Source organism: Manduca sexta, chromosome 26, assembly GCF_014839805.1.
Source record: "Manduca sexta isolate Smith_Timp_Sample1 chromosome 26, JHU_Msex_v1.0, whole genome shotgun sequence".
Lineage (NCBI taxonomy): Eukaryota > Metazoa > Arthropoda > Insecta > Lepidoptera > Sphingidae > Manduca > Manduca sexta.
The window spans coordinates 9,330,541-9,353,506 of record NC_051140.1 but is presented as its reverse complement, the minus strand read 5'-3'; the positions used below and the strand labels follow the sequence as shown (position 1 = coordinate 9,353,506).

The window sequence follows — 22,966 nt, the reverse complement described above, 5'->3', positions numbered from 1 at the left end:
CTTTACACAGTAATTATACTTGTCACGTAGTTATATCGCGTGCACTGTGCGGCTGACGCTCTGAAAATATAGAGTTCTTCTGCCCTATATCATCCCAAGTCCCGGATGAAAATTTATGTTCGGTATGGCGATAGGCTTTTCCCGCGATCTTATTATAAAATGGAATACACATTGCAAACAGAAAGAACACCAGTTGCATCTTCGTCTATAACTTCAGGGGTAAAAAGTATATCTGTATGTGTGTGTGCACGTGAACAGTAATACTTGACGTTTTAGTAAACGCCTTACCTTATTTGATACGTGTAATGAACATAATGACGCCCGGTGCAGCAGACGGCGCAGTCGAGTGCGATGAGCGCGCGCGCCGCCAAGCTGGCGGAGATGTCGGAGGAGGCGGCGCGCCGACACGCGCCGCACCAGCCGCACCGCCCGCCCGCGCTGCTGCCGCACCACCACCCGCAGTACAACCACCACGCATACGGTAAGTTAGTAAGCCGACTAGCCGCGACAGTGGTTGGAGGTTGACTAAGTGAATGTCGGGCAATTACCTTGCTTTCGTCTTACCAGTATTGAGCTCGGACAACATATCTATGTAACAAAAACATCTTATATTAGTACTATTTACACTAGATTATACCTTATTACTCAAAATGTTGTTCAAGGACGTTATAGTAGATACATTAAGTATTATATTCTGTTTCATTTGTATGTGCATTTTAAACGAAGCGATTCATCAACGCGCGGCGTGCAGTAAGAGTATAAAAATTTCGCGATGCAGAGGGCGCTCAAAGATGTACAAAAGCTAGTTATTAATAATAACTAAAATATGAATGCCAACAGGACAACAACCGCAACCGCAATCGCAAGGACCGCAGACATCACAATATCAACACCAGCCGCACCAGCACCAGCAAATGCAGCAACACCAACATCAACAACAACACCAGCAGTTGCAACAACAACATCAACAGTTGCAACAACAACAGCAGCAGTTGCAACAACAGCAGCAACAGTTGCAACAGCACCAACAGTTACAGCAACAGTTGCAGCCGGCGGGTTCACCGCACGCGCCTCCGCATTCGCATCAACAGATATACCAGCACATACAACCACCAAGGTACTGCTGTTTTATCACCCAAAGAATCTTACAAACATAAATACGATAATAAATTTTAATCGATACTTTGTAACATTTATTAAGATTAAGACAAAATCCTGCTGTATTCAGTTCAGCTCCAGAACGGATTGGTGAAAAATTTCATAATTAATTATTACACTCGACCTTGTTACTTCGGACACAGCTAACATAAAAACGAATTGACAAATCACAGGGAGTTTTCAAAACGATGTCCACCTTTGTATAATCCTAAATTAACTGTATAAGCTGTAATCTTTTTTTTAAAATAGGTTTAATTGTATTTCGAAATAACTGTCTATGTGCACCCTAATAAGTTAAAATCTTTATGTAAAATATATTTTGTCGTAGGTACGAATGGCACCCACCAGGCCCGCCATCGCCTCAAAGATCTCAACCGCCCGTCGCTCCCAAACCGCAGGCAAGTATTGATACCTACACCAAAACCCTAATAATCTTTGTACATATAGGTGAGGCGGTAATTAATCTGCCTGAAAGCGAATGCTCAAAATCGGGCGAAGTAGAAACTTCGAAACTGATATTAGGGCGGTCTAACGCCGTATAAAGTCACTAGTAATTATCATGTCTCAAACAAGACTGACTCGCAGGGGCCGCGCGCGTTCCTTTTATACCCGGCCGCATGTACCATACATGTTTGTGTAAGATTCTCTAAAGATATGAAACGGTCGGGAACTCTCTAGTATAAAATAAAACTTATCGGCGAGCGCTAGTGGGTGTAACACTATTTACTTACAGACTATCCGGCGAACGGACATGGAAATGGAGGAGCAAATACATCAGACGCTTGCCTCATCTCCGCCGCAGTCGACCAGCTCCGTACAGCCGGATGACGGTAAATACCTTCAAAAGTTTCCTTTAAGATTATTCGGATTATGACTAAACCGAATATGTGATAATACGGAACATTTCTTGAAATAATTGTGATGCGGTAAGCCATAACAAGGTGCAGCTTAAGCCTGATGTTCAGAAATGGTGTGTTTAATTTTGTTTGCGTGTATAGAGCGGTACGTGGCGAGCGCACTGGAGCCCCCGGCGGTGTCGGTGTACCTTGCGGGCGGGCCAGGCGCCGCAACCCGGCCTGCGCCCGCGCACAACCCCTGGCAGCGCGAAGAGCGCGAGCGGCAAGTGGAGGCCATGCGAGCAGCTGCACGGCTTAGAAGGTAAGACGATACATTTTCGTTTAGGATATAAATTAGCATGTGAGTCACTATGGTAAAAAATCATTATAACTTATAACGCTAGAGGTATTCGAAATCACCATGACGATACAAAGTACATTCAAGAATGTAACACCGAAGCTGGAATTTAAAGAAGGATTTAAGTATTTAGATCACTTTGAAAGACCATGCCTATGCACGCGTTGGATTAAGTGATATTTTTCTGCGTAAATATTATCACCTGATCTCAGCAAGACACATGAATGCGTTGCAGGGACGCGACGATCGCGCACCTGGTGTCACTGGGGGGCGCGCGTACCGCCATGCAGAGCCAGCAGCTGCGCTCACTGCAGCTCGAGCGCGAGTTCGAGCTGCGCGCTACCATGCACGACCAGGTACCATAGTCGCTCTACATAACCAATATATCCTATATAAAAAAACGATTAGACAAAAACGCATAATATTATAAAGTTGTACGCCACGCAATTTTTCTGTATATAGAGATTTCACTGAATGTAAATGTGTAGGAGGAAGGCGGTGCCGCAGAGGACGGTATAGAAGAAGAGCGTCGCTCGCCGTCGCCGCGCAGTGAAACCGAGCGCGCTCCCTCCGCCCCCGCGCCCGCCCCTGCCCCCGCACACACTCCGCTCGCGCCCGTCTCCTCGCCGCACCCACCCAAATCAATACTCAAGACTAACACGCGCTCAGAAATTACCAACGGATATGTTCATGAAACGGTAATATTCCTACCTATTGTTATTATAGGTTACAAATAAAAAAAATAACCACTATGTTGCATGTACCTTCCTTACTAAGTAATTCCATTTAACTATTATTGTTATAATGAAAACTATTAAAATGGTGACGCAGACATATGAAGAGAGTAGCCGCATGTCAGAAATGAGTACAGCCATGTCCGGCCTCAGCATGAATTCAGCCGCCAGCAGCAGTAACGTGGCTGTGGCGGGCGCGGGCGCGTCGGGTGCGCCGGCGCCGCCCGCGCGCGGCTCCTCGTTCGCGGTGATGGCAGAGCGAGCGCGCGCGCTGTCGCCTCCGCGCCCCGACCGCACACCCATCGACGCTGCGCCGCCACCACAGTTAGTAACTGCACAAACCATCTATGCTTCACTGAAAGAAACAGCTGATCTCTTAAACTTTAAGCCCAAAATACTACCATCGATCATTGGTAACGTAGTAAACACAGATTGTTTTCAACGAAACTAAAACTGTAATAATGCTAATTACTTTCTTTCCAGATCCCCAGTGAACACGACCCGCGATAAGCGCGTGTCGTTCCACGAGCGCGCGCAGAGTGCCGCTCCACCGCAGCCGCAGCCGTCGCCGCCGGCACCGCCCGCTCCCCCCGCACCGCCTACCTCTTCCCCGCCGCCACTTCACGACACTCCGCCCAGAGAGGATCCTGATGTAACTAGTATTCATGTTATCACAGGCCTTTTCACAATAATATCAAAACTGGTCACAGCGGAATTCTACTAGATTTCAATATCTGTTATGTTTTTTTATATTTAAATAATCTGTAGAGCTTAATGTCTGCTGTATGACATGTTCAATATAAATTAACATTATTTATGCTATTACAGCGTTTCATAGAGGAAGCGGAGAATATGCTGGCGAGCCCGGTGTCGCCGACGACACCCGTGTCGCCGTCGGGACCAGTGACACACACGCCCGGAGTCATCGGCGCGCAAGAGGTTTACAGGTAAAACAATCGTACGCACTTCCATCAAACATAACCTAAGAAATACTATTTCAAAAGGCTAACTGCTATTGTATCAGTTATACTCTTCATAGGAAATATAAAAACTAGCTTTTAATAGCCATATGTTGCGATTGAAAACCGGATTTACTGTAACATATCATTCGGTATGTTAGTACAGTCTTGCGGATTTGACCTTCATGTTACAATGGAAAGTCATTCCGGTAACAATTAATAACCGATAACGATAAAAGACCATTAGATCTGAATATTGGGAGCAGACGCATTAATTGAAGAGGAGTTTTGGAACATGGCTAGAATAACAGAGAGTTCGGAGTGTTTGTACAGCCACAAGTGTGTAACGTGTGATGTCGACAGGGACCCGCGCACGCGCCGCCTGGCGGAGCAGCGCGCACGCGCCAGCGCCGCGCCCGTGCCCGAGCAGCTCTCCTTCAAGGAGAAGATGAAGATGTTCGCGCTCGAGTCCGGCGAGGCCACCACGCCCAAGGACAAGGTAACCACGCACTCTGTATATACGCTGCATACGGCACACACAATCACTATCCCGCGTACGTTACATGACACCGCGCAAAATTACGTTTCCTGTAACTATTGTGACTTAGAATGCCGTATTTAAATAATAGCTACATACCTATATATAATTTTCAAAAACATTGTTATTTATTCTCAACAGACGTCCTTTTTCAGGTAAAAATATCACGCGCGCAGCGAGACATTGATGCGGTCCACTGAGGAGCAGATTATAATCCATTATCTACTTATTAGTTTTAGCAAATTTGTTGTATAATCATGTGGCAATCGTGACTGAATGTTACATTTAATATTTCAGTATTAAATTAGTTCATTGATACCCGGTATGTACGTTCCATGTTATATGCCAAGAGATCAGAGATAATTTGACACGAATATTTTAAGCTGTAAAGTGTAAAGCCGATCGTCCACCGCCAACTAAACTAAGTTTAGCTTAGCTCGCATAGTTGAGCCAGTTTTTTTATACATGTGGTATAGTTTGTGGTGGACCGACAAGTGTAAAAAACTGGCTCAACTATGCTAGCTAAGCTAAACTAACTTAGTTTAGTTGGCGGTGGACGACCTGCTTAAGTGTCGAGCGCGGCGAAATATTTTGACAATTCTGGGTCCACTGAATATCTTTGTCAAAACCTAGCACCAATTTACGAATCGTAGGAATTAAGACAGTCGGACGACGATATCTTTATGAAAATTAATTTTGATTGATGTATACACCATTTCGCCTTAGCAGCTAGTGCAATGAAGCTTTCGGAGCAGTATGTAAAATGTCAAAAATTATAATTGAAAATTATAATATATTATTATAATATTATACAGAGAAACTGTGGAGAATTTCGTGCCACATTTAAATTGTGGACGTAAATTTGTGTTAAAACTTAACGTGCCATCGTTACAGTATAATATGATATAGTAATTATATAAATTAATATTTTGTATCACGATAGAGGATTATTCTCAAGGAGGACCAATATAAAAAATAAATCGGTGGGTGCCTTCTGTGTATGTACCTTAGTAGTATTTTTACGAAATATCAAAAATATATGTCCTAAACTACTCATTTTCTTTTGTCAGTTATAAATCTTCGTTACATTCCAAAGAATATGAATATTTTATTTTCTTTATCGATAAAGCATTCCTTTCGAGCCTTATATTGTTGTACGCCGTGTGTGACACGGCTATTATATTGTATACTCATTATACATATCGTGCAAACTGTAAACCTGACCCAAACAACAAAAAGCAATAAATCATTGTGAAGCCTTTATTGTAAATATATAACCTAAGTTACTTATGTACTTTGTAAGCACATATTTGTGCCAAAATCGTGTACTTTTATAGAAAATGTACCCGTTAAGGAGAATATTAGGAACTCATTTCCCTACGGCAGCTACACTACATAGCTTATTAGTCAGAATCGGTAATCAGTCGAAGATGAAGGTAGTGTCGGTGACAACTCCTTGTATTCTAATGGCGACGCTACACGGCGGGAAGTAACTGCGCATGGGCCGCGCGTGTGGCGCCACCGCGAGAAAGTTTTGTGCGCTTATCGGTTGCTACTATTTGATCATTTGGTTAACATTTCACAGCACCAATTTAATGTATATAAATGTAGTTAACGAAACCTTTATATTAGATTAAGATTTTTTGTACACCTGTTTGTATATGTAAATGTTTATTTAAAGATTATATCAAGAGTTTACATAATATTAACTAGGTATGCGCGGCCTATTTAAAGGTGACATTAGCTTAGTCCCTGAGAATTGATTTACATAAATTCTCAGTATTCACCCAACGATAGTCAATTAGCAAGAGATATCGAGATTTATTTGTAGATTGAGAATTAATTATTTTTATGTACATAATTAATAACTACACTAGAACAGTAAACGGTTCCAGTCTATAAAGTTTAGAAGTTAAATCGGTATAGTGTTTTAATATTAACTATTGTATTTCATCTATTTGAAAATAAATAAATTAACGATCCACGTGCTAATTTTATTTCCCGCCAATATTTATTTGCGAAATGAAGATCTCATGCGTAATTGCATGACTATCACAACCCAAAAAGAAATCTACACGACTGCAGGATATCAGCGCACCTGGGGTGTTCGTATGCGCGGTACCTTTTACCCGCGATATTATTTAAATACAAATAAGAAAGAAGTTGGAAATATAGGCGTCAAACGCGTCTATCTGTACCGATTTTCATATCATCTATCAAATATATGTGGCTAGTTGTCTGTATTCAGCTTTCGCATTTTTACATGTAAGTACAACTCGATTTTATTGTACAGCAACGTTAGTATAACGCTGCGCCGTGGCGTAACATCTAGCATCATAAAGAAATTGAAAGCATTTAATAGCTACCTACCGTAGCCATCGATTCGATGCGTATAATTGTGTCATAAATCATAAAACAAATATGTATCAATGCTCGTGAATGTAAATCAAGCTTTGTCCTTTTTCCTTCTTATACGTCCCTTAAAATGAAGTAAAGAAAGTAAAGAAATTTGAAACCACAAGCACAGACGTTTCCGGCAAGAGAACCCAGGTGTAACTAGCAAAGGCAGTAGCGTAGCTCGGTAAACAAAGGCCCAAGTTCAAAAATGCCCTCAAACGAAGCAAAGATCCAAGCGGCATCACAAAAATCGGACAAATGCGAGTTAGACCCGCGCACCAAAGCTTCTGTACAAATTTCATAGGTAACTACTAAAAGAATGCATCTTATATTATTGCTCTAACTAAAAGACAAACTTAAGAACATGCAAAACTTTTCCGTTCAATCCCTAACACGGTTGTTACATCAACCAAGTTTGCAATCCATGGTTTAAATACCATAAACACAAATAATCTCATTAATCACAAATCTAGGCTTCAAATAATCGGCAATCTTGAAAGGATTACTGTATACACTTTAAAACAAAGTTCCCACTGATATCAAGTCCTCAATGTGGTAAAATTCCAAGCAACGCTTAATAGCGTAAATTGTGTAATAATGTTTGGTATGACCTTATTCAAATTTGTTTCAAATTTTCTAAACAGCAATTTTATTGCTTTATCAAATAAATCTGCCTATGTAGAGAATCGTGCATAATTTCCAGTTACTACCACAAGGTAAAACGAAATTCCGCTAAGATTACAGAAAAATATGTCACCCTTAAATAAGGGTTATGGGCCAACTATACTACACGTCTGTAGTTAGCAAAAACTAACAGTTGACAATCGAGCAATCATTGTTACCAAGACACTACAGTATTGTTACTTTGAGTGTAAGAAATAAAAGTCATGTTCAATTAACAGTGTTTATATTTGTTTCGAGGTTAATATTACGTGCGCCATGTTGGCTTTAGGTACCTTTAGGAAAAAGCACTAAAAACATATCTAAAACTTATTAACTTCGTCAATTAACATGCTTTTTTGTGTTACAACAGAACCATTACATAATATTATATACAATTTATGGTGTGGAAACCACAGTTCGGTGTAAGCGACAGGCTACTCGGAATCGACAACACCTGGCTATTTTGTGCACTACATAGAAACATTCATTGGAATACAGAACTGCTGTCAGCAGTGCAACTTAAATTCTAAATGCAAGTCGCCGAAGCGATTTGTACCAAATTTAACTATAGTCGAATGTTACTGCATTGAGTTCCTCAATTTATTTGTGACTCATGCGGAATTAATTATATTTTGACACAACAATAATAAAAAATACATGGCAACGACATACAAAGTGCATACAAATGTACTAAATACCTATTCTACTATAGTTAATTTGGATATACACCTTTGCGTTAAATTAACATGTGTGAATATTTTTCGCCGCTTTCGTACCAACTACTAATGCGGAAGTCGAAGTACACACATCTGTACTGATGATCGCAACAACACAAATAATAACTAATCGACAAAACAATTTTGTTCATGTAAAATGAGTCGTATTCAATTCGAGGAAGGTGAATGTCAATTAATCTTATTCTATAACAAATTTATATTTGTAACAATTCACTACTCGTTATTCATAATTAACGTACTTAATTTTAAAGCTTGCTACTCATTTGTACCGGCTCACTGAACAGTACAACAGTTCCTATAAAACATTAGTGGGGACTGGGACTTAGCGATATCACTGGCGACAAGTCAGTTGGCATATTATACTTATTAAATTATTTTACATACAATACTAATTACAACTCACGGTCATACATCACGGGAACATAATATAGGTGATGTTTGTTCAGTGAGACGGCATGTACTAAAATTGTTAAAATTCATTGTCATTAAACTATACAGAAAACATAGTGAGTTCACTTAGTAAATAAACATTTAGCTGGTAAATAAATGCCAATGGAAATTTACAGTACATAACATATCTCGTAACGACTTGGCTTGGCTCGTCTGCGAGCCGGGGTTTGTGATAAACAATGCAACGCACAGTACATAGTACTCCACATGTCCCAGTTCTATGTATCTAGTTACAATGTACTATAGTTCATACAAAAATAGTCGCATCAAAACTCCTTTAAACGAACCTTTGCAGTAGAACCTACTTCCTATTAATAAATCACGTACAAATAGATACTGACCACTACATCACGCACGCACACTCGCGCGGCTGTTTCTAATGTGTGACAAATCACCAAGTTCAATAAAAAAATAAACCAGCATTTTCTCAATGTATAAAAACTTTTTATTCTACATACATTACGTTTTAGTTGTAAAAATAAAGTATCAATGTGAATATCGTTCAACAATGAATAATATAATTGTGTCAGTGGTCAGTGTATCTTATATTACAAATTGTAAATATATTTATGTGTGATGTATTAAAATTAACTACATATCACACGCACACTCGCGCGCACTCATACAAATACAATATCATATATCAACAACAATGGAAGAGTTATCCGAAGCCCCATATCAATAGAATCATCTATGAAAAAATATATTTCAGTTAAAAACTTGTCGTACCGTATAACAACGTTATGTCCGACTCTGGCAAAAAATACTGCACATTTAAATGATGTGTTCGCAATAATTATCTGGGTCACAAAAAAAATTAGAGTTGTCTAGCGACACGAGATCCTCACGGAGGAAAACATTCGCGGGCAACACAAATACATGCGAAACGTTTGAGTGACGTCAGACTAAATAATAATAAAACATTTCCACAATAAGTCTTTAAATAACTTCTAATGGACACAAAATGCATAGCTTAATGGAAGATATATTCGGGAATGCATTTACAATCTTGTAACCGTGCCCTAACACAACACAAACATATCAAACTTAGAAAATTCGACTTAACAAAGTGTAAAGTACATAATAATATTATGTATCATACATTCTAATAATTTTTACTTACAGCTAATAAATATATATATATAATCATGCAATTTGTGGCACTAAACAGTTGATTGATAACATGTAAGTGCACCACTAAAAATCCTATACTTTCAAGTGTGTAAAAGACGTTCGCAGCGTGCGTTGACGACTATATTATACTTCTTTACCAAACGTGCTCTCAGACGACTCACACATCGGGACGTCGAACCGGCGCATCATCGAGGCGAGTCACCGGCGCCGCCGCCGACCCGCCGCAACACAACAACCGGGGAGTACACAAAACATACGTAATTTGTACTTGTTCCGACGCGGCCACTCGAAAATTCTAAACATAGCTGACAAGAGTATACATTCGGAGCCGCTAATGTAAATTGAAAAATAACTATGTGGTGGTGTTAGCGGGCGGGGTCCGGCCGCTCAGGCGGGCGGCGGCTGGTGGTGGTGCTGCGGCGCGTGCGGCGGCGTGAAGAACTGTCATTGCGGCGTGTCGCGCGCCGCGCTCCAGCGGTCGAACTCGATGCCCGAGTCGGGCGACACGCCGGCGGGCGCGGGCGGCGCGCAGCCGCACGGCGCCGCGCGCGCCCCCTGCCGCCGCGCGCGCCCGCCCCGCGCCCGCGCCGCACGCGCCGCCCGCGCTCGGCACGCCCGAGTCCGGCGCCTGCAGCTCACGCACGCCCAGCTCCTCCAGCACCTGCGCCACCGAATACTTCATCTTCAAATAAACACTATCCATTCATCTATCAATGCGTCTACCAAATAATATTCATCACACAGTGACAAAACTTTTCATGTCTAAAAAGGCAAATGCAGCAGTCATAGAAGCAGTGTGAATAGTTTAACGAGATTTATACATTTCTGACACGTAGTAAAATGTAAAATTTACTTTCTCAGAATGAGAACTGCAGTCGCAATAAGTGTGTGTATTGCAAAAGCATTGGAAAATAGGCGAGTAGATGTTATAGCATCGTGTTAGCGGGGCGCGGTTTGGCGTCGGTGTCGGGGTCAGGCGGGGGAGGTGGTAGAAGTGCAGACCTTACTCAGGCTGGCGCTGTGCTCGTGCAGGCCGAGGTCTTGCTCGAAGGAGTGCAGCTGGCGCATGAAGTGGAAGTTGGGCGCGATGTCGGTCTTGCGGCTGCGCACGAGCTCGAAGGCGTCGCGCAGACACAGCCGGTGCCGCTGCATGAGGTAGGCGAGCGTGACGGTGACGGAGCGCGACACGCCCGCCACGCAGTGCACCAGCACGCCGCACCGCGCCGACATAGCCTCCTCTGTCAACAACAGTCACGTTTGTTTTAATAAACAATTAAATCAAATACTAAATGTGAAATTGTCGAGTTATAAACTACTGCCATTTGCTTGTTGAAACTTTAAATAAGACCTTATATTTATAAATACTTTGTTTCTATTCAAGAATCTATCTATACTATTATATAAAGCTGAAGAGTTTGTTTGAACGCGCTAAACTCAGTACTAAAATAACTCTACAAAAATCTTTTTATGCATTTGCCTATGCCATGCAATGCATATAATCCGATATCTCATTATATTTTATTTGTTTCAGTTACATGTGAGCAGCAAAGTACGTAACAAAACCGTACAATCGTAATACATATCCCAACCACATACAAAGTAACAAAGCTTGACGTTGAGACATGCCATTATTTTTAGTCATCATCGGTTAAGGGACGAGGTCGTGTAAATACTATAACACCCTGGCTGTTGGCCACGTCACATTAACTCATATCGCGCCGTCCACATCCAACCGAGGGAACAGTGACTAATAACCGACGTATGTCGACCGCACGCTGCCGGGAGCGTCACTACTCTCCTTGATACAGTTAATAACAATGATGTCACCACTCACACAGTCGTCATACGGACCATCACTCGTGAGTGGATTCATTAAGGCGGAAGCACAACCTATGTTAGCCTACATTTAGTTATAGTAGTGTCATTAGACATAGTACTCATACAGCAAAATTGATAATTGGTACCTTCATGTTATGATATTGGTCGATGACTTTGATAATACGTTGTGCAATTTTTAAAGCTTTGAAACAATTAGAAACAAAAACTGAATTAACAAACGATAACTTTTAAAACAATAATTAGTAGTCTTTTAATGTAATGACATATTATTTTCGGTTCTACAGTTTTCCCTACTCTTAGTCATAAGACACATTTATTTATGAACATGTGATGTTGCTCACCGATAAACCGTATGGCCTGCGGGAAGTGCACGGCGAGGTTCTGGCTCCAGTGGTCGGCGATGGGGATCTTCAGGTAGTTGATGCCGCAGCCCTCCGCCTCAAACGTGTTGGGAAGGTCCGGCGTCACGTTTAACACGTACTGTACATCATTAATAACAATATTTAACTTATTAGAAACTACTACCTATGACCAACGTAGGATTTTGATTCCGAAATTGGACCAAATATTTGCAAAACAGGTAAATTTGTTTAGAATTATACTTAAACGTCATAATGTATTGTCATGATTTATAGTATTTCAAGAGCTTGCACGCAAATAAATATCATTTGCCTGTGGAATACCCCAGCATAAATATACATTAATAAGCTATAAACAATTTAATGAATGTAGGCAACGAGGGATTCATACTATAGAAATAATGAAAACCCTATTAATTCAAAGCACTTTGTACTTAGGTATTACTCATTATATTCCTGGTATAAAAATAATAATTATTGTGCTTTGGATAAACATGAATATTTTCCATATAAATCATGCGCGTTTTTAATTTTCCTCTGAAATTTCCGGTAAGGCAAAAAAAAACGTTGACTTGCTTACTACTGATGTCATTATCCGGTTCTCTAATTGACTTTGATAAAAAGGAATTAACAAGAAGTAACCAGCAGGTCGTACCTTAATGTTATGTCTGGCGAGCGCGTCGCAGTCCTCACTGTTGGTGGAGTTGCCGAGGTACAGATTGGGTAGGATCTCGATGGGAAACTCCTGCGGCACGTGCCCGTGCACCTCCTCGCACTCCGACGACGAGCCTGACGATAGCGCCTCCTCGCACCCTGACCCTGATATGCGTAGAGACCTGAAATTAAACACAATACATCATTAGACAACCTTCATACTCCTTTGTTCTAATTTAGGATCGGCGACATTATTACATAGAACGTTTTTTCCACTGTGCTCTTTTCGGGGGACAAAAGTTTCATTCTAAAGGCATAGTTTGTTTTGTACTGCCCGCGTGAAGTCCCGGGCGATTGCCCGGTTCCAAAGATCGATTTAGGTATAGACAAAGGCAACATGATCATTGAACCTATTACTAGAGTCCGTAGTCTTATTTTAATCATATGCAATTGGACGCACATATCATAATCCTTTGTCTATATAAATATTTTTGATACAAATAAACACAACGTCTGGTTTTAGTCCATTAGAGTCGGAATAATCCCGTTGGGCATAACACTCAAGTTGTAAGCAAGCTGTCTCGGACACATCCCGTCTACGACGCGACGCATTATCACGCGCCACAGCCCACAAGTACAAGTAGTTGTTAGGAACTTTTGTGAGCCGTCCACAAAACACCTCGCGCAAATTGCCTCACATCCGCCGCTTACAATATCTTGTCTGTCGTTACGCGCATAAAGTGTCCACTGCCAGCAAAAATAAATAGCAGAAGAAAGAAAGACCGGACAAGTACGCATTGGACTTGCGCACCAAGGATTCTCTACAAACTTGAAGGTGTCTAATTATAGAGTTCAAACTTGGTAAACTTAACTTTACCTTTCGATTCCTAGACACGGTTATTGCAGGAAACTCAATTATTAAGTTTGTAACACTAAATTCGCTTATTTAGTTATTAAGTACATATTTACGGTTTTCAGATGTTTTCCTTAACGTGTTCTAAAATTCTTGATTGGCTTCTTGCCAAATTTCATGATTCTTGGTCAAGGTTTTTATTCCCTTGTGAAATCGCAAAACATGCTAAAATATCTAACAAACAGCCATGTGTTTTTATCGCATTGACTTAAGTGTTTTTTTTATAGCTGAATGAAATCGTAGATGGTACTTATCTGATATAATATTTAACTTGATACCACCACGAGCTTCTGAGAAAAAGAGTCTTTATACACAGACAGACGAACACCAAAATGATCCTATTAGGGTACCTTTTGAACTAAGAAATACTTAAAAAAGAAAAAAGAAAATAATGTAGCGGAAAATTTTATTGAAAATTAAGTTTAAATCCACAGTCCAAAAGTGTTAAATAATTAAAAAACAAAATCCCTATTTAATGCATTAATGAATTTATGATACAAAGAAAATAGATACAGAATACTAAAAAAACAAGCAAAGATCATTTCATAACTCGAACAAAGACATCATATACTTCAAGTGACGAACAGTCAGTCCAATTGGCGCACTTTAGGTTCCTTAGAGGTTTTCTGATTTGTTTCATAACGATTGTTGTTTTTCGGTAATAATTAAACTAACTTGACAAAGCCATATTGAAAGCATAAGTAAACTATAAACTCTACAGTTTGCGTGTAAGGGGCATTCATAATCATGCCTGTTTTCTCCAATCTTTTGTTTATTAGCATCAAAGCATACCTAAAATAGCTGACGTCACTCCGTATTAATGTATGACGGAAGTTTAGCTTCATTTAAGCAAAGGGGTGAAGTTGTTTGACCTTGATATTTAATTTATTATATGAAGCGACCACGAAAACCTAATGGAGCAATGCAGATCTACACAGGATTCCCAAAGACAACTTGATTTGGGAGTCGATATGCTGGCCTAGGATTGGTCAAGGGCACAAACCAGATGTAAGGAGGGTTTTTTTCACGAGGATAAAATTGGTGAAACAACCTCCACCATACGTTTACACCGGTTTCATTGTAGACGAACGAACACAATAGTCTCTGCCGAAAATATGTTGAATTCAATTCTACAAGATACTATAACAACTGGAAAATATAAGTTATAAAGATAAACTTGCGTAGTGACAAGTCGTTCTATGGAAATGAAGTTTCGACTGATTACTACGCGAGTGAGTATAATTTCCGATCCCGATTTATTTACAGAGTGCGACTGCGGTGTGCGTGCTGATTACTCAATAATTATTAATCATAGAACCGTCATCTGTCTTCGCGCCCGTCAGTAGTGAATAACGCGCCACATGATAAAGAAATATGTACTCGACGCAAACACGCAACCCTTGCATTTATTCTGACAGCGAGTACTACTGTACAGTGTACACTCGCACTATAATCGCAGTGCGAATACAATGTGTTAATAAGTATTAATGAATAAATTTTAATGTACGTACAGAAGGCTATATAGAAGGGTCATAGTTCTTTGTGTATAATGAAAGATTGAAGAATTGCAAATGTCTTAAATTTTGACAACTTAAACGGTTCGTGGTATTTAATTACTTGTAATAAGAAATCCACCTTCGCAAATCGTGATTTATAAATAAAATCTCACGATAAAGGGCGCGCGTTATGTTGGCAGCGTTGTTGAGGGCGCGTGCGGAGGCGGCGATCGATCCGCGCCCGCCGGAGCGCGCTCAATGGGGTAGGAGAGCCGTGGCGGCGGGCGCACCATTCACCTGCCCCCGCGGCTCAATGGCCGCCCACGCGCCGCGTCGTCCTTACTCAACCCTCCCCCTCCCGCCCCTGGCCGTGTGCCTCATCCCCTCGGCCGACTCCTGTGGCCTCGACGCGTCTCTTCCCACGCTACACTTTCCCAAAGTTGCCCCCTCAGCACACGCGCCACCATTCAGTTTGCCGTTTAAAAAACATAAAACAAACAAGCCGGTATCTCTCGGTCACAAAGTGTCGTCGGGCTCTTGCGAACTTGATCGCGTTCTCCTAAACTCACTATCGATTCCTAGCTTATTCGTTTACTCAATCTTATCATACCTTTGTTAAGGTCTTCAAGGACGACGTCTTTTTATAGTAATCTGCCATGGACATATTGATATCAAACTATTATAAATCAAATCAGAAAATTACATGTTTTTGTAACCAAAAAGGGTTTTATTTCTATTCCCTAATATGTTAGCGCATAGGTCTAGGCTTTTAGGACATTGTATCAATGGAAAATTCCAGCGAACAAGTCTTTCGAAATAAATGGGATCAGCGCCGCGTGAGTGGTCATTAAGATAATTAGTTGCAATTGACAAGGGGTGGGCGGCGGTGAGCGGTAAGCAGCGAGCACGCAGGCGGCAAACGGCAGGCCTTCCGAGTACTGTCACATTAGGCCCGTAGTAGGTGGCGGCGCGGCCGGCGTGGGCCGCGCTAGTGCCACGCGTGGGCGACGACCATCCGACGCGTCCATTCAGGGGAGCTCACCCACGCTACTCGCCATTCTGACACATCTGATAATGGCAACGACATTGTTTACTGGGATTTGCCTATATGCGGGAAATCAGACCTCGACGTTTCGCAAGCTTAGGCTCGACAGTCGACACCGAACAGCCGCGTAACGAACAGTTCGCGATGGAAAATGTGACTCAATCGTAACACAATAATCGAGTGGTTCATTTGAATGCGCACACGTTGCTGGTATTGCATTGTGTACGCTAGGGCGGCGGGACGGCGGTACGGTGGTGCGGCTACCGGGGCGCGAATACCATTCTTATTTGAATGAGCACAACGGGTGCGAGCGCCGGAAGTCGCGACACAGCCGACCGTGTTATTAATGAACGAGTCCAATATATAGGAGTATCGGGCATCGGCGAAGCGTCGAGCAGCGACTCCTTGAGTCGGATGCTCTCAGAGCGCTCGGTGGCGGTGAGCGGCGAGCGGCGCGTGTGGGCGTGCGAGTGCGTGCGCCGGCGCACAGGAATGCGGCTCGACCCACTCGCTGCCAATGACCGCCTGCAAGGGACTGTTTTTTAATGCCCGACTCGCTCGTTCCCATCCTGGCAGGAGTTTTAACGAGCCGACGCCGAGTCATCCGGACAAAGGGGACCGGTCGTTTCTAATACAAGTAATAACGTTGTCAGTTAAAAAACAATGACAAATACCTCGTGCGTTACAATACTGTGAACTTATCCCTAAAGTATTGATGTATTCACTGAGGTATTTTAATTAGGTAATAAAATAATTACTGCCGAATCATCATCGATGGTAGAAAAGATAATGGTAACGACATATCCGTATGACTCAGTAATACATTCGTAGTAAAGGAGCGCAACATTTATTCAATGAACGTAATTGTGAACCGATCGGACCAGTACATAAATGTTAATAAGCGTAGGCAGCAGGTATACGACCGGCTATTGTAATATCACACTCTGTATATAATAGTCCTTATTTACATTACCAGTTCCGAACGCAATTTGTACATTTTGCCGTGAGTAGTACTGCAAAACAAATCAGCTACGCAAATAATATTGTCTGTCTGGGGAATTAAGCCACATTAATATTAAACTGATCCCACTAGCAAAATATAACGTAGCAGCGGAGTCTTTAACCATTTAGTACATAATTAAAGAGCGTGGATTTATACTCCAAATAGGTTAATTTTAATAGAAAATTGAATGTTTGAAATGAAACATCGCATAATAGATTACACTTGAGTAAAATGAAAGCGCGACGGGCTATACTTCTTATAGTAATAAAACTAACGTTCCTTTTGGTAAAGGAGTATACCCCAAACAAATGTCTCACACTTCAAAGGGTTTCTATCCAATGAATTGAAATAATTTCTAAAAATATTTCGTAAATAATAAATAAGTTAACAATGCTATACACTCACTTAAAAGACTGGGAGAGATTTAGGCATTTTCCTTTGATTAACGTGGCTCATTTATTTTTATAATTATATTATAGATAGATAAATAAATAGTCACTCACTATTGAAACAAGCATTCTATTTGTTTTGCCACTATAACCAGATCTATGTGTAAACGACATCGGCACAAGTAAAAGTTTCAAGTGGCATACTGGCCGTGACCGACGGATATAGTTTGGTGAATGAACGCCAGCATGGTGACGTCACGCTGGCGGCGGGTGACGTCACCATCTTCATTACCTGATGATCCCATACCAGGACCTATGACCTCGAGAATCTCACTGTAAAACCAGCATTTGTCTATACATATAATAAAATTGTAACAGGCCGATCTCCTGTACATTATAGATATTGAAGTAAAAGTAATATCGAGGGTCGTTCTTAGAGCAACAAAAGCTAAAATATTTTTTTAGATGTTTTGTCTGTATGTTTGTACGCGTTTTACGCAAAAACTACTGAATGTAATTATATGCAGTTTTCAACGATGTATGCTAGCAGTTCAAATTAAAAAATAGGCTCCATTTTCTCCCAGGAAAATATAAAGCAGGACTTTTATCCTGGAAAAACTTTTTCACATGGACGGAACCGCGAACAAAAACTGGTAACCATATAACGCATGAGACTTCCTGTTAGACAATATAAAATAAATAAAATTACTGACTAAAATAATGATTATGTATTGTAACCGGTGTAGAAAAGAGTAATTCCACTATTTAGAAGGCAACCGGTTTCGCGTCGCGTCGGTTCTAACCAATTCCCGGGATGGAGAGTTGGATGGTTGGCCTCATGCTGCCATTAGCGTTAGAGGCAATTCAGGACTTGCTGCTTTATGACTCCGTGCAACGATTGCAGTAGTCACATCTCTCACCTATACTACCCGGTTTCGTCCCTAACGTAAAACGGCCACTCTGAGGTCGAATTGTTAAGTGGTCTAGACAGTAGAATAATGTATATTGTCATGGACTTGACCTAGCGATCGCTCGACGTGTTCCTTTTCTCTTGTAGTTTAGAACTGGATGTGAATCCAGTGAGTAACAAAAAACTGTTAACATAACACGTCATACCTCATATCGGAAGGACATTCGCTTTCTTACGAAAATACAGGTTTTAATCATTTCCAAGCATCTATCTAAGCCTAGTTTACTTTAAACCGGTTAAAACCATGTCGTTACACTACAGCTCACTAGTCATATTGTAAAAACAACTTATATTTACATAAGGGCTTTGATTCTGTACACAAATTACGTTACATGGTACGCTTTTATTTAATTTGTAACATAATTAATCATCGTTATTATTATGTAGACATGAAATGACAATTTTCTTTATCCTTCATGACATTCATAAAAAAGAGATATGTTTTATCAGTGACTAAATTTATCAAAACCGCTCGCTTTCCGCATTAATTTAATTCCATACATGAATCAAACACGGATTCAAATGACGTACATACTCGGATAACGTTATCAGTCATGTAATTAATAAATCGTCAATTCACCATACGATTTCAAGCGAATTAACAATTAGCATGAGGTAAGCTTGTAGTTGATGGTTCAGACTCTTATATCTCCTTGGAATATTCTATCTCAATGCAGACTGACGCCAGTGCTATCTACTGGACTATGCCTATATTTGAGACAGCCCCCGATCTTGATTTTTTTCGAGGCGGGGCAAAGTTTGTAAAATGCCGCCCACACACAACTATATTTTTACTTTTGTTATCATCATCATTATTTCGCATCCAGCGGGTTATAATTTTAGTATGGAATGTACTGGATATCTCAGTAGTCAAAGTTGCGTTAATGATGAGTTATGTATTCGTCTGCCAAGTTTGAATTTGCCGCCCGGGGTATGGGCCCCGGCTAGCCCCCCTTAAATCCGGGGCTGATTTGAGATCATCTAGCACGCTTGTTACCTTGACAAATCATTGTCACGCCAAAGCAGTGAAATCTACATCATTCCAAAGATGTTGTTCTACCTTTTTTTAGACGTTCACAGTAATATGACCCCACTGCACCCGATGGTAAGTGTAGTGGAGTTCAATAAAATGTCGATTGACGAGAGATGATTACCCCTCGGTAGTCGACACAATTTTACCATCTCTAAAACAAATCCGAAGCTATATAGTGGCGCTATATACCCTGGCGTTCATGATTCAGACGGCGCAAGCATTACCACAGGTCAGTACACCAGCTTGCGTTCTGACAGGACTGAACCAAACTGGCGCACCCATATCAACAACTAACACAAGATAAGTATTCTATTTCAGCTTGACAAAAATTGCAGACGCGACGTTCATGGGATATTGGGCAATTTTAATTATATCGAAACACATGTAGCATTTGTAAAAAAAGAAATTTCTTTTTAATGTATGCTTGTAAAATTATCTGACATTGAACTAAATTGACATATGTTTAATTGTTCACATAAACCTTGAATCTACTTTCTCTTGACGCTTGCTATAATATGGAAATATGCACCGTACATCGTAATGTATCTGCCGCCCTCGTCATGTTTGGTATTCATTACTAAGTTCCACGTAGATTACGAAAGTCTTTCCGGTGTAATTAATCAAACAAGACGTTACCTAATTAATTCTAGGGAACACATGTCTACCGAAACATTTTTGCCATAATAATAACTTGTGCTCGTCCTGCCGTCTACGAGAATTCAGACAGCGTCACCGGCGGAGTCGTCACACCATAATCATGTCGGCCTTACGACCTGTGACGTCACGCTGACGTCAGTCGCGAATCTCGATAGCGACCATTGTAACCCAGCTCGCGTGACCCAACCGCGTTCTAATATAAACATTGCATAATGTGTATTGCAGGTTATCACTTATCATGCAAGACAATCGCACTGTTTACCGGACGACGAGCATGAGTATTATCACAATCCGCTTGTTATGCAAAACTACGCTTCAAGGTTTCCCGATTATGTCGATACTCGCCGCTAGTGGCAGCACGAGGAAAATGGGTTGTTGAAATAAAGGAGATGAAGTTCCTTTTGTGTTACAATTCCATATGGATACAGATTACTTCAAAAAGTATCCAGTGTGTAGATTAGACACGATCAAAGCTAATCCGAATTTATTTAACTCATTGACATCTGATTCAGACTATGAAGTGCGGTTAAGGCAGTCAGAACTAATACTAAAAAATTCGGCAACACACACTGCTACAGCTTAGCGTTGCTAGATTGTACCGAGAAACCAATTTGACACGATCCTTAACTCTATTTTGATAAAAATAACAACCCCGGGAAACTAAATTAACAATTAGGTATTCTACATTTATGTTAAAATAAAACACATTTAATTATTATAATTGATTAATCTAGATTCTAAGCTTCTTTGATGGAAATCCCTAAGTAAAATTCTAACACCCTATAAAATTCAAAATGTAACATAATTTGCGCGAAAGTGATAAGCGAAAAACAATCCAACACTAACATCGCACAGTATATTTGAACTGGCTTTTAGACAGTAGATAGGTACGGACTACGGAGTGACGAGGCGCGATCATTGCGCGTAGGCGTGATTACATTTACGCCATAAATCGTACGCGGCTATTTATAGAACATTGAATTCGGTACTAGTGCTCGAAAGGGCGTTGTCAAAACACCACTCGTGGGCGTACGGTGCACGCTAAGGCGCCGGCATTTTCCGAAAACACTTACAATATACAATATCTACCTACAATGCGACCTTTGCGAGCCATTACTTAAGCTTATTATTTTTAGACGATGTAATCTAAATGGAAAACGCGTGGGCCGATTAACGCGCCCGCGGCGTTAACATTCGAGTATGGTGGATTTTAACATTTTATCCGCCACTTTTCCAATTGGCGAATGGACGTGTGATACCAGTATCGCTGATACGCTTTGTTATTATAGCGAAGCCAATCATACTTCAAACTGTGTGAAATGTGTATGGTTGTCTCTGAGGATTGCCTGATGCCTCAGTGTTAGGGTTAACGCACAGTACACACATAATATTATTAGCGGCACGAGATACAGACCTGTACAGCGTTTCAAAATTATTCAGTCGTAAAATTAGTATTAGGCTATCTTATATCTAATATCGTAATAATTAATGCATATAAGCAACCAAAATGTTTTGTGCCACTAAGACGCCGCCACTTTATAGCAGGCAGATATTGATAACACTTTTTTACTTGTAGCAATGTTTACTAGGCAAGTAGTGTAGAACGCAACTCTTTTATAATTGAATACATTGTTTTAATAATTAATTAAAATAACTTCTCTCTGACCTCGCGATAACTTCATTAGGCCCAAAACACTTCAAGTGATATCTAATAAGTATTAATTTGAAATTTAAAATTTGAAGCAAATAAATAACAGTTATGATTATCGTATGTTCGCGCCAAACAGTAGTCACAACTCGCAAGACGGCGAAAAATGAATGCCAGGACTTAATATCCCAAGTTGTAGGTTACCTACTTACAGACGGCTGCGCTGCCCGTTCATAAGCGCATGTTAACAAACGGTCATTCATTACGGTAGGTAATTCATTACTCCGCGTAGTCTGTGTCTATCGAATATTTATTGTTATGCAAGAAATAAAGTTGAATAGCGACCGGTGCAGGTTGCGGCGCGCAGGCCGCATGTACCGCATTCGCGCCGCCACATGAATGGGCCGCGTTCCATTCAGCGCAACGCTAAGTCTCACCGTTTCTATTGCAATACACCAATTACGTGTTCAGGTGAGTGTGTGCCGAGTGCCGACTGGCGTGCACTCCACGCACACAGCTTCGCAGCGGCTCACACCGGCGCGGCTCAGCTGAGACAACCGACATCATAATGATGAATGAGTTTACCAACCAAACTCTTTTTACGTGTCGATTGCAATGCACTACGTTCAAGGTGACGTAATCCGTGGAAAGTTATGAGACGGACGAGTCGAGCGGCGCAGCGAACGTACCGACTACCGCTATTACCGGACGCGCAAACCGTACATTCGTAACCTTCTAGTTATGTTGATGTCGGTCATTGAAACGATGGCACACGGATATTGTGAATCATATTATACATTATACGATACAATGTCGGAATTTTTCCTTAACAAGGCGTGTATTGTTTGTCATGTCATATGTAGGTATGAATTATTATACATCACCGCGACATGCAAATAGGCGCATTTAACATAATCGTACTAAATGAAGATCTCGACTGAACAAATGGATTATACAAATGAATGGAATAACATAGTGACACCCAGTCTTCGACAG

At 40.9% G+C, this 22,966-nt stretch overlaps 2 protein-coding genes across 7 annotated transcripts in view; one reads left to right on the top strand and one right to left on the bottom strand.

Annotated features, from left to right (window-relative positions):
- Positions 1-6,567, top strand: part of LOC115447529 (afadin) — a 74,194-nt gene extending 67,627 nt beyond the window's left edge. For 3 of the 5 annotated variants that reach the window (XM_037443110.1, XM_037443111.1, XM_037443108.1), the window contains 12 exons: positions 331-481; positions 841-1,117; positions 1,487-1,556; positions 1,892-1,988; positions 2,157-2,316; positions 2,588-2,708; positions 2,841-3,050; positions 3,184-3,410; positions 3,570-3,738; positions 3,915-4,033; positions 4,409-4,544; positions 4,739-6,567. In XM_037443110.1, the coding sequence (XP_037299007.1) occupies positions 331-481; positions 841-1,117; positions 1,487-1,556; positions 1,892-1,988; positions 2,157-2,316; positions 2,588-2,708; positions 2,841-3,050; positions 3,184-3,410; positions 3,570-3,738; positions 3,915-4,033; positions 4,409-4,544; positions 4,739-4,783 (1,782 nt within the window). In that variant the 3' untranslated portion in view covers positions 4,784-6,567. The remainder of the gene's footprint in view (positions 1-330; positions 482-840; positions 1,118-1,486; positions 1,557-1,891; positions 1,989-2,156; positions 2,317-2,587; positions 2,709-2,840; positions 3,051-3,183; positions 3,411-3,569; positions 3,739-3,914; positions 4,034-4,408; positions 4,545-4,738) is intronic. The other 2 variants (XM_037443109.1, XM_037443112.1) reach the window with 1 other exon arrangement.
- Positions 6,568-7,870: 1,303 nt separating this feature from the next.
- Positions 7,871-22,966, bottom strand: part of LOC115447509 (dual specificity protein phosphatase Mpk3) — a 34,400-nt gene continuing 19,304 nt past the window's right edge. Inside the window, exons 3-6 of one of the 2 annotated variants that reach the window (XM_037443114.1) lie at positions 12,818-12,998; positions 12,145-12,283; positions 10,967-11,202; positions 7,871-10,625 (exon numbers count right to left, since the gene is read on the bottom strand). In XM_037443114.1, coding sequence (XP_037299011.1) covers positions 10,317-10,625; positions 10,967-11,202; positions 12,145-12,283; positions 12,818-12,998 — 865 coding nt within the window. In that variant the 3' untranslated portion in view covers positions 7,871-10,316. The remainder of the gene's footprint in view (positions 10,626-10,966; positions 11,203-12,144; positions 12,284-12,817; positions 12,999-22,966) is intronic. The other variant, XM_030174610.2, reaches the window with a different exon arrangement.